The 16,505-nt window shown below is 36.6% G+C and overlaps 1 protein-coding gene across 2 annotated transcripts in view; it reads left to right on the top strand.

The window, feature by feature from the left end:
* The window catches only part of COG5 (component of oligomeric golgi complex 5), a 198,454-nt gene that overhangs the window by 133,003 nt on the left and 48,946 nt on the right, over positions 1–16,505 (top strand). For both annotated transcript variants that reach the window (XM_075491921.1, XM_075491927.1), the window contains exons 11-12: positions 13,462–13,543; positions 15,934–16,138. In XM_075491921.1, the coding sequence (XP_075348036.1) occupies positions 13,462–13,543; positions 15,934–16,138 (287 nt within the window). The remainder of the gene's footprint in view (positions 1–13,461; positions 13,544–15,933; positions 16,139–16,505) is intronic.

The raw sequence follows: 16,505 nt of genomic DNA, 5'->3' as shown, positions 1-16,505 counted from the left end.
TGGCACTTCAAGCTTCAAGCTTCTAGAGGCACTTCAAGCTTCTTCTGTGTTGTAAAATAAAAAAACCCAAACACAAAACACCTCAAAAAGTTTATAAACTTTTAGCATATTTTCTTCATTAAAAAGTTTGATCTGGCAAAAAATGTCTATTGCTGCCTGGGTGGGAGCCCTTCAGTAGATCAGCATGGTTAAGGAGAAACACAGAAACCTAGAGACAGAAGGAGGAACTCTGGAAGGCTCAGGAAGTTTGGATGGACAGGGAGGTTAGATAAATGAGCTTTCAGTGTTCATGAGTGACTCCCACCCTGAGCCTGTGCTTCTCACTTTCACTCTTCGCTTTTGTAGAACAGCACTTGAAAAGGGGATAGGAGTTTTTCCAGTTGTCAAGGATGATAATAAAAGGGAAGCCAAAGGAAATCTTTTATCATCCTGGAGAATAAATGAACAGGGAAAATGAAACTCAGTAGAAGCTAGATGTAGAGTAAGGAAAAACTCATTAGAAAATAAATAAAAGGCTTTTGGGTTGTCATATGCTAAGCATGTTCCCTGATCTCTCTGATTACCCTTCCTTCCCTTTGACTTCATACTGCAGGATTGCATCTAACTGACAAATTGTATTTCCCAAATAAAATCCATCTATTTGTTTCTCCACAGTTATCACACTTCCTATTAGTTTGCTCTTCGACAGCTGTTTTGGCATAGTATGACACCAAGCTGGACAGTTGTCATTCTCAGTGAGGCAGCTAAGGAGTAGTGGTACCTCCTTGTCTGGTACTACCAGAACTCTCTCAGCATGACACGGTACTGCCGATAGCACTGATGCTTTACTTTCTTCTTACCTGAGATGGTTGAGTGTAGCACAGTGTTTTTCTTGGCCCTTCTCAGAGTTATACCATTTGTTCTAATGTCCCTTGAAAAAGATATGGCACCAGCCTGCAAATGGGTGAAGTCACACCAAACAGTAGAGCTGTTGTTTAGACAAAACCAGACAAGTACTACACGCTGCTGAAATTCAAGAGTGTATGTACAGATGGCTGTATGGGAGAGTATGAATTGTTGTGTACATTGAAAATAGATATAAGTAAGAAATTGGTATTTTGCCATTTACTAATGAAGATTCCAAACTGAAAGAACATGCTTTCCTCAGCAAGTGTTCTGGAGGGGAAGAAAAGTTGGATTTTCTTTATTGTATTCAATTTCATTAATAAACTGAGCAAATGAACAAAACAAACTAAAGGTACTAACATTACACCCATTCGCTAGGGCAGCATGCCCACGCCAGAAGATAGGAAAACGAATCATCCACTCTACAGTCTGTGCACTAATTACTGTTACTGATGTCAACATTATTATTATAGTCATCTTCTGCAGCAGCTGCAGTACCACTTTGCCTGTCCATCTGCTTCCTTGTTTTGATTACTGCAGTGCAAGTATCGTCCTAGGAAGCATAAGAGAGGAGGAGACCCAGCATTTTTAAAGCAAAAGTCCTTTAATAGCAAGGAAGCTACTTGCCTTTTTTTTTTTTTTTTTTTAATCATTCTCTTTTTTTCCATTGGGGATTTTTTGTGTCTTTCTCTTCACAGATAGCACAGCCTGCATTTTTTTCTAATTTTGTATTATGATCTCAAACATGTGCTTTCCGGCCTTCTAATTACCTGTTACCATAATAATATTTAGTAGTGTTGTATCATGTTGTATCCAAAAATGTAGTTTTAAAAACACTAACTAATTAATTCAAGGATTCACAAAAACTCTCTGTTAAAAAAAAAAGGAAACAAAACAAAAATCTGACAGATGGAGAAACTGAGGCACAGAACTTGTAAAATCTATAAATACTGGAGTTCAGCAGGAGGGCAATGACAACACCCGCATCTTTTCTACACTATGGTTTCTCTTACAGAATTCACTTCCAAATTTTTCCACCATTAGATGTGTCCAAGAGTTAAGTGACATACCCAGTCTTACATGAGTATCATGGAAGAATCTGGAGATTAAATTTACACTGCACTTTTTTCCACTCCTTCCCTTTGCAGATTTTGGTATTTTGGCTTTGCCACAATAGGAACTTAATGCAATTTTGAAAAGAAATAATCACTCATAGTACATTTAAAAAAACTATTACATTTCATACTAGTCATGAACTATAGATTAATTATTATTCTGTAAATATTAAAATTACAGATTTAATTTCCAAAAAAGATCTATGAGATATTTAAAGGAGAAATACATTTCTTTCAAGACTGAATGGACATTTTTGTGGTTTTATCTAAGAAAAAAGACCGTTAATGACTAGATTTTAGCTGAGGAGCAAGGCTAAAAGAATTCAGAATTAATTAAGTTCTGATTTCTAGTTTTGGGGAAAACGAATAGACATTTAATTTTATACATTTTTTTTAAAAGGTAGGGTTACTGTTTTCATAATGTTGAGGGTAAAAATTAAAATTACAAATAAGATTTAAATAATGTAAAATTTATATTTTTGTTCACCTAATGACCAGTTATTTATATCAATTCTTTCAATTGCTTAATTTACCTTCAGAGAGCTAATAGGTTACTCCAGTTTATTCTGCTTTATTGCTTCTCTCTTTCAAAGTGTAGTGACTAATCCTGCCTCAGCTGTTGTAATACCTCAACTACAATTGACTTCAGTGTAAGTCGCAGCAGAACATATCTTTCTGTGACAGCCACCTTCCTAATTAGAGATAAGAATCCCTCTAAGCCCCTTGTAAAAGAGTTGAAAATGATCTCTGATCTTCATCTATTTTGGGTCCTTCACTCCTACGTAGGCATCAGCGAACAGTTCTGCAAAGTGAGATTAATTTGCTGCCTTAAAAGCAGCAGATCATTTTGTAGGGGGGGTTGGGGTGGTCAGTAGAAAGGGTGAGCTGGGCTCTCTTGGCTGGGCAGAAGGGTACTCCCTGTGAGAGGGCAGATCTGCTGCTGGTCGCCTGTGATCTGCTCACGTCCCGCTTGTTAGCAGCTAAGGCACCCCGCAAACCCTGTCATTTACATAAGCCTCTGGGTAAAAAAGTGAGCTGAGAGTTGTAGGGAGTGGTGTTATGTACTTTGTGGAGGGCTCTTATCATTGCCTCTCCTGATGAACGTTTGGTGAGTAAGCAGGCTATTTTCCTGAGTTGTCAACACTGGCAATAGGAGGTGTTAATGGTACAGAAGGAAATGTCCTCATCATTACATAAGATAAAGAAAATAAATGGAAAATATGTTTATTGCCCAAAGTGTACTTACATATCACCTTATTTCTCCTCCCCATCCAAATTTGTTAAAAAATGTTGCTGCTTTGAAATTATTCACATCTAACACCACACATTCACATTCTATTGACCCAATTAAAAATAATCCCAAATGGAAAAAATTGAAAAATAATCTCATTACTGCCTTATGTGAGTTCAGAAAATAATCTGTTTTTCACCTATTATTACAAGTATGTGATTTATTTTCCAGTATTTTTTTGTAGAAGCAGAATTGGATTACTTGCACATCATTTCTACTGTGGTTTCTGTTTATTATTTAAGCAATAAGAATGTACTTTGTGGAGATCTAAACACAGGTGAATAAGCAGGTTTTTGATGACACTGAAAATACTGAAGATGCTCTTTATTTCAAACCTACAAATTGTCCTGCTGAATTTGGTTGCAAGATTTTTGAGGCCTCTCTTAAAAAACCAAAAACATCTTACCAGTTAAAAGTCCTGATTCTAGTTTTCGATGGATCAGTGTGTCCAGACAGCCATACTAAAAGTAATTTGGTTCTAATTGAAATGGGAGGGTCAGAGCCTGTGCAATGGTTTTCTAATGACACTGCGTTTTCTCTAGAACTTTAATTCCGTTTCTCTGACAGAAGGGTGCAGCTGTAAATAAAAGGGATGGTGTGGAGGTTGCGTGGGTTAGTAGGTTATAATGACCTTTGTTCTTTTTCACGTCTGGTTTGGTGGGGTTTGTGCAAATTGCAGTTTGGTGATGATTGAAAATTATTAAGTCAGTTGGTTTTCAGTCAGCTTGCTATTCGAAAAGAAATGCATTTACCAGAAGTGCCACCTTTTATCATCGTTCTCGTCAGTCTTACCTGAACAACTACAGGCTGAGTGGACGTGGAAACAAACCACCCTTTCATCCTTGGATGGGGTAGGTAGCAGTCAAGGTGAAAGCGTAGTTCGAATTGCTGCTGTACATACTAAATCAGTTCTCTGGATAGAAGAAAGCTGTCAAGGTCCCTTGTGTAGTTACTGACTTTTAGAAACACTAAGTTCATTTACTTCCAGTTGATGCATATCTTGCAGGAATATGGGAGGATTAATTAATGTTTTAAGTAGTTTTGAAGACATAGGACACTGTTTAAGACCTAAGTATTTTTGTTCCTTACAAACTAGTTTTTCTGAGGAATCACTTAAGAATTCTAATATTCAAATAGGCAAAATGCACAGTCTTAGCTTTATTTTCTAGTTAAGAAGGTTATATTTTTAAAAAAGCACAAGTTTTGTTTCTTTTGTCAGCTGCGTAAAGAGATCTTTTTAAAATGTTGTGTTTTAAAATGTTCTGGAAGTCTAGAAACTATTACACCTTGGGTATAAAACGATCATCTCAGTGTAATGAAATTCTGTGCCCTCCAGTAAAACAAAAAGATCAGGGTCATTTTTAAAATCATAGTGTCATTTATTGACATCCGTTCGCCTGCAATATATAATGTAGACAACATTAGAAATTTAAATGCACGGTTCTTTTAAGAAATTTAATCTCAACTACTTTGAGAAGATAGAAAAGGTTTATTGAACACACAGTTGGAATTTATCTGTTTCTTTACTGATTAATTGCATTACTGAGGAGGATGGCTTTTTGTTCACAGTCTAACATTTGGCAATTATGTTGCTATAGAAATAGTGCAAATAGATTTCCTTATTTCTGTCCCATAAGATCTTGCTGTACAAAATTGTTAAATCATTTGCATTGTTGCTTTATTGGTGGAAAAAATATTTAGGCTGTCCTTTAAATGTCTTCTGTTTTTAGAGCAACGTTCGCAAGTCCCGTATTTCTTTATGGCGGAGCCTTTGATAACAGATAGAAAACACTGTATGTATTAGTATGCAAAGCTTGATTTCAGGAGCCTGCAGCAACTAGCTGCGTGGTAATATTCACTATATTGTTTTACATTTCAAAGAGCCTTCACAATAAAGATGTTTTTCACATTCTACTCGAAGTATCAAAATTTCTACAGGGAAAAATAAGTTGGAAGTGATTGTCATGAAGTGGGAGCCAGTTTAGAATCAGTGGGTCAGATTTACTATTTGAATGTTAGAATAGCTATTTTAGACACACACAAATATGATAATTCACAGATGGGAAATTATACTAATTAAGTTCTAAATTTACAGTGTGGAGGAAATAGAGACATTTGTAAAAATAAATATATGTCTTTTCAGCATCTTCTTGCATTCTTGTCTAACACTGAATAAAGGGGGTACTTTCGTTCTCATTCCTTGAATTTAGATTTAATGTCAGATACAAAATAGTTATATTAAGAACATTGCTCAAGAGATTTTGTTTCAGTGATAGCAAAGTTAATTAGTAGTTTGATATGTTTTTTAAAAATGAGGTAAGCTGTTCTGGTTTTATGTTTGAGGAGACTTTAAATCAATTTTCCAGGCTGCAGCATTAATATTATTGTAGAGTAACAGTGAATACAGGTCTTCAAATATCTTTGCTCTTATGCTATTGGTACTCAGCTCACTATTGATCAGTGGTTTATTAACTTACTAGTAGCTATTAGTGAAAATGGGTTATACTTTTTGAATTGTGAAATCAAGTCCCTTTCATGTGAGTGAGTGGGAAGGGACACTTACTTAGCACATGGATTCTGTCAGCCTGTAGTTTTTTCCGTCAAAGAAAATTTTGTAATCCTGCAAACAGGCAAAATTAATCTAAATTTCAAATCTATCCAGCTGAGTAAAAATGTCGCTTCACACTATTAACAAGTCTGCATATATGCTATAATGCAATGCACTAAAGATATAAAGACTACTGAAAAAGAGAATTTATCATATGCAAGTATAAATATTTTTTTCCCTGTTCATTCCATACCAATAAAAGAATACTGACCTGAATCCTTTCCTTACCACCAGTCACTGCATAGAAGATGGTTGAATCTGCAGCCTCTCTCAGTTGCACTGTGTGCTATAACAGCCCTCTTCTTGAAGTTCTGAAACTCAGCTTTTTATGAACATAGGGTTACTCATGAATGGCCCAGCCAAATGGCCAGGCCCAGAGCGTGGTGATCAGTGGCGCAGAGTCTAGCTGGGGGCCAGTAACTAGTGGTGTACCCCAGGGGTCAATACGGGGTCCAGTCCTGTTTAACACCTTCATTAATGATCTGGGTGATGGGGCAGAGTGTACCCTCAGCAAGTTTGCTGATGACACAAAACTGGGAGGAGTGGCTGATGCTCCAGAGGGTTGTGCTGCCATTCAGAGGGACCTCAACAGGCTGGAGAAATGGGCTGACGGGAACCTCATGAAGTTCAACAAGGAGAATTGGAAAGTCCTGCACCTGGGGAGGAAGAACCCCAGGCACCAGTATATGCTGGGGGCCACCCAGCTGGAAAGCAGCTTGGCAGAAAAGGACCTGGGGACCCTGGTGGCCACCAAGTTCAACATAAGCCAGCAATGTGCTCTTGTGGCAAAGAAGGCAAACAGTGTCCTGGGCACTATTCTCAAAGTATTGCCAGCAGATTGAGGAGGTGATCCTTCCCTTTATTCACCACTGGTGAGGCCACACGTGGAGTACTGTGTTGAGTTCTGGGCTCCCCAGAACAAGATATATGTGGACACACTGGACAGAGTCCAACCAAGGGCCACAAAGATGAAGGGGCTGGAGCGTCTCTCCTATGAAGAAAGGCTGAGAGAGCTGGGACTTTTCAGCCTGGAGAAGAGAAGGCTCAGGGGGATCTCATCAATGTACGTAAATACCTGAAGAGAGCGTGCAAAGAAGCTGGAGCCCGGCTCTTTTGAGCGGTGCCCAGTGACAGGACCAGAGGCAATGGGCACAAACTGAAACACAGGAGGTTCCCTCTGAACATCAGGAAACACCTTTTCACTGTGAGGGTGACCGAGCGCTGGCACAGGTTGCCCAGGAAGGTTGTGGAGTCTCCATCCTTGGAGACGTACAGAAGCCTCCTGGACACGGTCCTGGGCAACCTGGTTTAGGTAGCCCTGCCTGAGCAGGAGGTTGGACCAGATGACCTCCAGAGGTCCCTGCCAACCTCAACCATTCTGTGATTCTGTTGACTTGCAGCTTAAAATCTCTGCCTAAAAGGCCAGTCGGCTGCTTTGAATTTGGCTTCTACTAAATGTAGACCTTTTCTGTCCTAGACTAGCAAAAGTGTTAAACTTTTGCCATTAGAATATTAAATTTTCACACTTACTATGCTTGTGTTATTGAGGAAAGGCTCAATTTTATTAGTTTACAACAGAAAGATTTATTAAGAGAACCTTATCTTAAAATACAGTTTGCTAGTCTGTGTTCACCTAGAATGCACAAGCCTGTGTTCGACTTTGCTTTCTTGAGCTGGGACAGAGAGCAGGATGAACTAGCACTGTCCGAATGTCTCCTGGCACTGTCGTTATGCAGTATTATCACACATTTTTAATTGTTTTATCTAAAACCCCCTCTATTGTAGGGAGGTTGCACAATATTGCTGTCTGTGCAGAGTATTGACAATAGTAACTTTATAGTAATAGTTGAAACTAAATAGTTATACAGGGTGAACGCATTTTTGTGGATTGTTGATTATGGCCCTGATTCAGCAAAGCACTTAAGCACATTCTTAATTTCATATAAATAAGGTATACCATAGATGTCAAACAGACTGCCTGCATCTATTATTAAGGGTATTATTATTATTATTATTAAGGGTATTATTATTATTGGCATAATAATAATAATAATAATAATAATAATAATAATAATAACAATAATAATAATAATTTAATATTAAGGGTATTATTAAGGGTAAACTTTGTTGAATTACGGCTTACACTAATGATCTTTGTCCAGTTCATGTACCAATAAAGTGAGCCCTACTGTTGAGAAAATTCATTGCCATTTGTGGTCTAGCCTGCCGGACATATTTTGTCTGATTTTTGTGTGTCATTTGCATGAGCAAGTAATTCCTATATGAATAGTATGTGTGACTAAGTACCGAATTTTTAAACAGTATGAAAAAGGGTAAAATTGTAGTGGATGGGCCAGACTGGAATCTGATTGTTGTGTTTTTCTATTTTACTCTACACAGATGCAAGTGGATTCCCTAGGAATAACATTTTCAAAAGTAGCTAAGTGCTTATAGTCCGTATGTCTTTCGAAAGTATCTTTCTAGTCCCCTGGTTCTGGCCAGCTGTCCAGCAGGTCAGAACAGCAGAGAGTTGCCCTAGATTATGTTGCTGCACTGTTGTTCACTTCGTTTCTGAAAGCAAAGAATTGACAAGAGAAAGACAGATCTAAGCTGTCTTGCACTTCCCAAGGACTTGCATAGGGGCTACTAAATCGTTTGAGTGCCTGCTCAGCTGTATCAGTTCTGGGGAATAAAGTGGTCACTGGGCACAGGAACAGCAGCGACAGTATTTTTAACTACCAGTTTGGGTTGGTAGATTATTAATTTATGTAAGTGTAGTTTAGGTATAGGAGCATTTTCACAGCAGATTTTTATGAAAAAATAGCCAGTTCTGTGGCTGATCTTAACCTCCCAACCATTCTGTAGTGGTGCAAAGCATGATTTATGTGCAGATTTTCTCTGCTGTGAGATCGAAATAAAGCTGTGAACAGATAGTACCATCAATTCAAAAATGCTGAGTTAAACAGATCTGCTTTTGGGGGAAATTAATGTTTTGCCATTATAGTCCTACAGTTGCTTGCAATTAATGTTCATAGATTTAATACGGATGTATTCCATGATGGGGAAAATATGTGTATGTTAACCTGAATCTTGCCTGTCCTGAGTTTTAGATACCGTCAATTACAGTTAAGGTTCTTTCGTTGAAGAAAGAACATATTGCATGAAGAGACAAAATAGCATTCTATTATATGCTGAAGTGGAATAATTTCCTTCTGAGAGACTTCAAATTATGTATGGATGTTTTATGTAGGATTTCTATATATGCAATATGCACCTGAAACAGTTTTGCCCCAGATAACAGTACCAGACCGCTTAACTTCCAAAAGTTTATGTGTTCTCTGCATTATTAAACACATACACTGATGGGGGGGGAATATGACAGAAGGGTGACCTTTTTCCAGTGTTGTAGGTTATGGAATAGGAAGCTGTTGGAAAATGATTGCCAGAGAGCTGAAAAGATAATCGGATGCAGTTCATTACTCATCTTGTCAGCTGCTCCTGCTACAAGGGATTGTATCACAAGATGTTAATCTGCTTGTGACTAGATTTCAAAGCAAGCATTTTTATTTTGGAGGGGGTGTAAGTAATTTAACATCTTTCAATTTTATTTCATTTTCAGAAGCAAGAGAAATGGAAAATTCCCAATTTAAAGTCTCAGAATATTAATTGATAAAAATATTAGTACATCCTTGTGGGTTCTGTTACAAAAACATGATGATATGCTGCAAAAAGCTATTTAATTGCAGAAGCTGCTCTTTTTAAGCTAATGATGAGGTATTGTATTCCTTGAATAGTGGAAGGTAGTCTGCTAGCACACTTCAGTGTGTTCTGCAAGACAAGTACAGACACAAGACAGATTTGCACCAAGAAGAATCCCTTCTACACATTGGATCACTAATGTGGATGTACCCAATGCTCCCATACCTTGTCTACCAGTGCGGATATTTGGTGTAAGTGTAGAGGAGGACCAAATTCATTATTTACACTCTACAGATGGGAAGATGACAAGAATGCAATTTTAGCTAAATGACATTTTCTGAAAGTGAAAGGCCCAAAAGAGCAGTTACTTTCTGATACTGTGGGATGTTGCTCACAGTGTTATATGAAGCATAGGGGAAGTCTTATAAACTTTCCATTACAATAAGATGAGCCAGTAGATTTGCTGTGTACATTTCAGGCAAGCAGTACTGCCCTTTCCTCTTCCACCTTCATCCTGCCTATCTTCTTAAGTCCTTGAAGAAGTTGTCCAGTACAAGGAGAGGGACATTCCTTTAACTTCCTGCTAAGCTGGAGAAAACCACTCCTTTTGCTACCCTTTTTTGTGTCATTTTCTAGTATTGATTATTGTCAAATGGAATTGCACATTATATTTTAAATAGTTAAATTATAATTTCCATTGTGATCTACAGGCACACATGTAATCTCTGTTAGAATACATTATTTAAAAAATAAGCAGTGAGATACTTAAAAGTACTTAAATAATGTATTGAGTTAATGTGTAAGCAAAAGAAATTACAGGTTTAAACAAAATAAATAAATGGTTTCTGGATGCTCATGGTTGCATATGGCACTTTTTACTCCAGCAGGAGTATCTAATGCTAATGCCTTGCTGTATTCCAATTTTGGTAGCTACAGTCCACCCACTTAAATACCCCCTGGCGTATGCGTAGGCAACAGTATTCTCTCGTTCCTGCCACAAACTCTTACATGGTCTTTTGTGTGCTATTAATCAGCAGCTATACTTCACCTCCAGAGTGACTGCATCTCAACACTGGACAAAGTGAAATATCGTATCTTACATTATAGAAGCAACCAGTAATGACTCTGTAGATAGTGGTTTTAGTTGGTCCAAAACTGGGACAGGAATAATTTTTTCCTCTAAATGTTTTTGACTGAGTAGTCAGTCTGTATGAAATGTTAGTTGAATTTTCCATGTAGCTTTTCCCCTCTGTTTCTCCTCATACATAATACAGTTGGTTAGCCAAGACGTGAGGGCTGTCTTCACTACAAAATTCTGATACAATTAATGAACGTCATTTGCCCAGCTCAGAAGACACAAGCTAATGGGCAGAGGCTTAATTGATGCAGCTGTGGCTACTATGCAAATGTTTACATGAGTACATATGTATATATGTCTGACTTAATATTATATATGTCTGTATAGGTACATACAAAAGTTATATATTTTCACAAAAACATTAAATGTCATCACGTGTGCTACTGTTATTTGTCACCATGTTGAATCTGACAATTAAGATAGAAATGTCGATGTGGAGGGACTACATGCAAGTTTGTTTTCAAGACCCTTTAATCATTGCATTTTCTGCTGAGACTATGACAGAGGTGTAGATGGTGATTACAGTAATGAAAAAAAAGTTGTTTGAAAGTGCTCTGTAAGTATTTTTCCACTTCCATTAGATTATTTAGAAATTGAATTGAGTTACCATGCTGAATAGGCAAACATTGTTCCAAGTTGGGATAGAGAATATGAAAGCTAATTAACTTACTTTATAGTTGATGTGAAAGGCCATTTATTTTACAGTAATTTTCATGTTTTAAATGTGAAACTGTGAAATGAAGAACTGAGTAATTTCTAATTTATGCTATATTAATAAATTTACAAAAAACCCAAAGATATTTTATGCAGTGCACCTTCTGAATCATTGTCTAATATTATCATTTTACTTTGCCCATTTATGAAAATCAAGTACAGTTTTACAGAAAATACAAACATAGCTATAAAATGTTATGTCAGTTTCTAAATCCATTAGTGTCCTCAAACAGTCAAAAATGAGATTCCATCATCCCAGTTTATTTTAGTATTCTATGTTAATTCTCATACATTTTATGAGTCCAACAGCATAAAAGATGTTCTCTCTCAATTCTTAACACATGACCCATACATTTTATCTTTCTTTGAATATCTTTAGAGATAAGGGGTAGGGTTGGATTAATTCCTCATCTAATCTCAGAATTTGTGAAAGCATGCTATCTGATAATCCTTTTTTTTTTTTTTTTTTTTTTTTTTACATTTTTAGATGTCTCAGTGTACCTTTGACTGATTTTAAGGTTTTATATCAATTCTTTAAGTTGATAGTTTTGGAAGTGAAACTTGAGCTTGAACTTGCAGTCTTTCAATGGCCAGATCCTTACGTGGGATGCAGTGGTACCCTGTTAATGCATGACATTCTAAACACCTTCTTTGCTTTGCATGTTATTGCCAATGCACGTGAATAGAGTATTCTTTCTTCCTTTGACATCTTAAGTAGTAAGTCAATTTGGAGTAGCTGGATTTTTATATTTGATAGCTAATCTCCTCCTCTTTGTGGTGCTGGGCAGTGCAAAAGTTGAACTGACACTTTAAAAGGGCTTGTGTTATCAACAAGAACTAGGGTTGCTTGGTTGGGGTTTTTTTTTTTTCATTTTTCTCATAGTGAAGTCACTGGCAGTGCCAAAAGGAAAGATGAGAAAACGCATCCCTCTTTGACAGCGACGTCAGTGTTGAGCCCTTTGCTTAAACGCATCTTTAGCTGTGAATGTTGTGCTTTGATTTAAAACCTTGGATATTTCAGAGTGAGTCAGGATAGAAACAGCCAAGTGTGTAAGATCTTTAGAATTCCTGACATTTGTCATCACTGCTGGCTGTTACACTTTTTCATTCTGAGCACTTTTTGCTGATTATCATTACTATAGTGATTTGGTCAAACTGGTTAATTTATACAGTAGGGTCAATACTTTACATGTATGCCATGCAATGAAGAAAACCATTCTGTCCAGAGTCAACTTCCCTTTCCCATGAAAACACTGGACAGCCTGCCAGGTATCTAACTAGCGGGCAGGACAGGATACCCATTGTCGTCTTGTGTAGGTTTTTCTACCTCAAACACACAGACAAGAAGAAAGCAAAAGAGAGAAAAAAAAATCATGCTTTAATGCTTGAGCGTAAGTGCAAGATGTTGGGGGGAGTGGAACAGCCTGCCATTTCTTGTATGTCCTTTTGCAAGAATACGCTACCTTGTTTCCACTTCTGACAGCAAGCCCTGTTGACACAAGGTGGTGAGGAGTCAACTGTGAGGTTCACTGTATTTTCGTATGTTTTTAGAAACAGGAAACTGTTCTGTGTGAAGCAGAGCAGCATGCACTGGTTTTGGTCCCTGGTCGGTGTTTGCAAGCGTGTTGTAATGGCAGTAACAATAATTGCTGTGATGTAGCCAGCATGAGAACCCCATGGAACGAGAAGGTCACTACAATGCAAAGAGATTTCCTAGCACGGCTCCTGAGGTGTGCTGCTTCAGTCTACACTCATGCCCCTAGAGAGCTGGGAGCATTTCTCTCAGACTTGAAGGAAAATATTCCGTTTGAGAGAAGCCTGAAGTTTCATTTTTGTTTTCTCCAATATTTTTTCTAGCTTTAAACTTGAGGAAAACTTCTCAGACTTCGTTTACTTAGTTTTTATTCTCAGTGATGGTAGAAGAGCTTTGACTGGAAGCATTTGCATTGTTTAAGATTCTTTGAAAAGAGTATGTTTTGAAACTTGTATTTCTTTTGTCCCTTGCTATCAGGATGGCCAGTCCGATATTTTGTACAAATTCTGGACGGCAGTAACTCAGACACTTTCCTCTCAGTTTCAGTCAGCAACAGACTGTAAGTATTGAGAATAAATGATTTGTAATGTGTCCTATAGTTATTTTGAATCTCTCATTTCAGTAAGCCCTTTGCTCATGATCTCCTCTACTAGAACCATAGCAGTGGTTCACTCAGTGCGGGGTCTGTGAATTTAAAACTTCTTGGTTTTGTAACCAAACAGGGTGATCCTCCTAAACTATAGTTGAATTTTCAGAAAGAAATATTTTCTGCTTCATTAAGTAGTCATTATCTAATAACAAAAATGTATTTTTGCAACTATATGTGGAGGTAAAAATGTTTGGAATGGTACGTTATACTTTCCAAAGCGAATGGGTTTGCCAAATTCAAAAATAGTAATTTGATTTTAAAGAGCAGTTCTTACAGTCTTTTCTTGTTAAACACTGATTAGTTGTAAAAATCTGATTTTAGCCATTTTTTGATACCTTTATAAATAGGAGTTAAGTTTCTTCAAAATTGTGTCTTGTCTAAATATAGATAAATGGCTGGTGTTCTGAGTATAAACAATATTCTCTACGTATGTAATACATAAATAGCAGATACAATCAAGGAATATTAAATAAAAATCATGTATAAACATAAGACTACTAGTACTAGTACATGCTAATGCAGCGTGCAATTGGATCATAGGTGAGTTTGGTGCTTTCATAATTATGTCTTTCATGTTTGTATATATACAAACTATATACAGTGTATAAAGTTAACTATATACTATATACAGTGTATAAAGTTAATCTTTTGCACATACAGATAAAGTGCATAAGACTTGCATTTATCTTTGTCATCTCAGCAGTTGCATTGGCCCTTCAAAATTTGGTCCTTCCAGGCTGTATAGCATCAGTATAATTTTGAGGAACTAGTTGGTTGATTCATGTTCAGTGGTTGCTAAGTGACTAGATGATCCCAAAAGAAAATGTATTCATCTTGTGTTAAAACATATTAATTTTACTGTTTGCCGTACGCTTTACTTGAACAGCAGTATGTACATACCCGGAATCTCATACGTTCAAACTGAACATGTGGTACCTGTTTTCAGCACTCGGTTTTAAGATTGTAAAATTGTGACATCAATTAATGGGATCAATCAACATTTCAGAAGTAAGGGAACTCTTATATTTTGTCAGCAGTACTTTGTCTGACAGTTGTTCAAAAATATTTTATTACTTATGATTTTTAATCATTTTTTTAATATAAATGTTTAGAGGGAGCAGTTGGATTTTTGAACTGTGAATGATGTTTTTAGTTTGCTACAGCTGAGTTTTGGGGAAACAATGCTTACAGTGAGTAGACTTTTTCATTTAAGTGATGTATCTATATGAAAATGGTCATTTTTAACATATTAGAATTTATATGTTAGTGATTGAGTCCACTGACATCAGTCACAGACCTCTGGATCATATAGCTCAGAAGACAACTAGACAATATCAGAAAAATAGTGTAAAAATAGAAATCCATGGCAGTTTACACAGTTTGATAATAGATGATGATCTGATTTTGTGAGGTTGGGACAGTCTTTATAAACATAGCTTCGTGACCTAAAATAACTCTGTGTTTGATAATAAATGTGAATCCTCCAGTATTCAAAATTAGAATATATGAGTTGAAAGGATAGGCTGGGTGAAATGGGGCAGATGTCTGGAACGTGAAAACCTACGAATGAATGGAGCAGTGTTAATCTCCTAATGTAATGGGAAATCCATAAAGTATGAGTGATGTTAGATCAAGATTAACATCAGTTGCTAAAACAGTTGTACATTTGTTTCATTTCCTGTTACTTGTGGCAAGCCTTTCAAGGCTGAAAATAATGCTGATTTTACTGCTGGCTTTGTCATTCTTTATTTGACAAGTTTAGGGATTGCATTTTAGGTACCTTGTTTTGAGAAGTGTGTATAAAAGCATATACTTCCCTTATCAGATTTCTTAAGACTTTGACTCATAGAAGTTATCTTTATCTGTTTTAATGGCTGTCTTCAAAGTTGCACAGCCCCACCCTTTTCCCCCCATCAGGCTATTGTTAGAAAATCTCTAGATTTAGAGAGTTCTAATCACACTCTGGACTTAAATGAATGGTAATAGTAACAATTAAGTTTCATACCAAATGTTTCATGACCATGATTAGTATCTTTATTGTACAAAATAAGTTTTCCATGTCCAGTTTTCCAATTGTGGATTTGATGCTGGTGCTTTAGATATGTACCTTTGTCAACTGCATTTAATGTGATAGCTCATGCCACTTTGAAATTAATTAAAGTATTACGTTATTAATATTAAAGATAGGATAACATTGTATATCGTTCATTGATATAAATGCAAGGATACAGGTTGTTTATATGAATCAAAAAATTAGTTTGAACTTAGCAATGCATATTGCTTACTGCTTTATTTTGCAGCCTCTATGTTTTTGAAACAAGCTTTTGAAGGAGAATACCCTAAATTACTGAGGCTTTATAATGACTTGTGGAAGCGCCTGCAACAATATAGTCAAAATATTCAGAGGAACTTTAACACAAGTGGAACTACTGATCTCTTTGCTGAACTACAACAAATGGAAGAAGATACACAGGACATATTCATGCAAAAAACCCAAGATTATGAGTATGTATTATGAACTCTAAGGCAATAAAATGTAAAGCTTTGCACCCTGCAAGAAACCAGAATATTTTTAAGAACTTAGTGTTATTCAAATTGTCAGAGCGGGAAAATTTTAAAGGCTTTTTTTTTTTCCTTTTGCAGTTATTGCTTTAATATTATTTTAGAGCTGTAGGATTTTCATTAGGTTATATATTTAACAGTGTTGGATTGTCTTGTCTTTCACAAAGTCTCTGACTTTGGAGCTAGTTTTATCTTTTTGCCTCTTTGGGTAAAAAAAAAGCAGAATGATGAACATTCAGTTTTGTATGTGTTGCGATTACAGCAGTAGCTTTCTCTTAATGATACCACAATCATTGGAGTGTGACAAATG

This window comes from Mycteria americana, chromosome 1, assembly GCF_035582795.1.
Source record: "Mycteria americana isolate JAX WOST 10 ecotype Jacksonville Zoo and Gardens chromosome 1, USCA_MyAme_1.0, whole genome shotgun sequence".
Lineage (NCBI taxonomy): Eukaryota > Metazoa > Chordata > Aves > Ciconiiformes > Ciconiidae > Mycteria > Mycteria americana.
The sequence above is the reverse complement of the archived record's forward strand: the minus strand, read 5'-3'. Positions and strand labels throughout refer to the sequence as shown.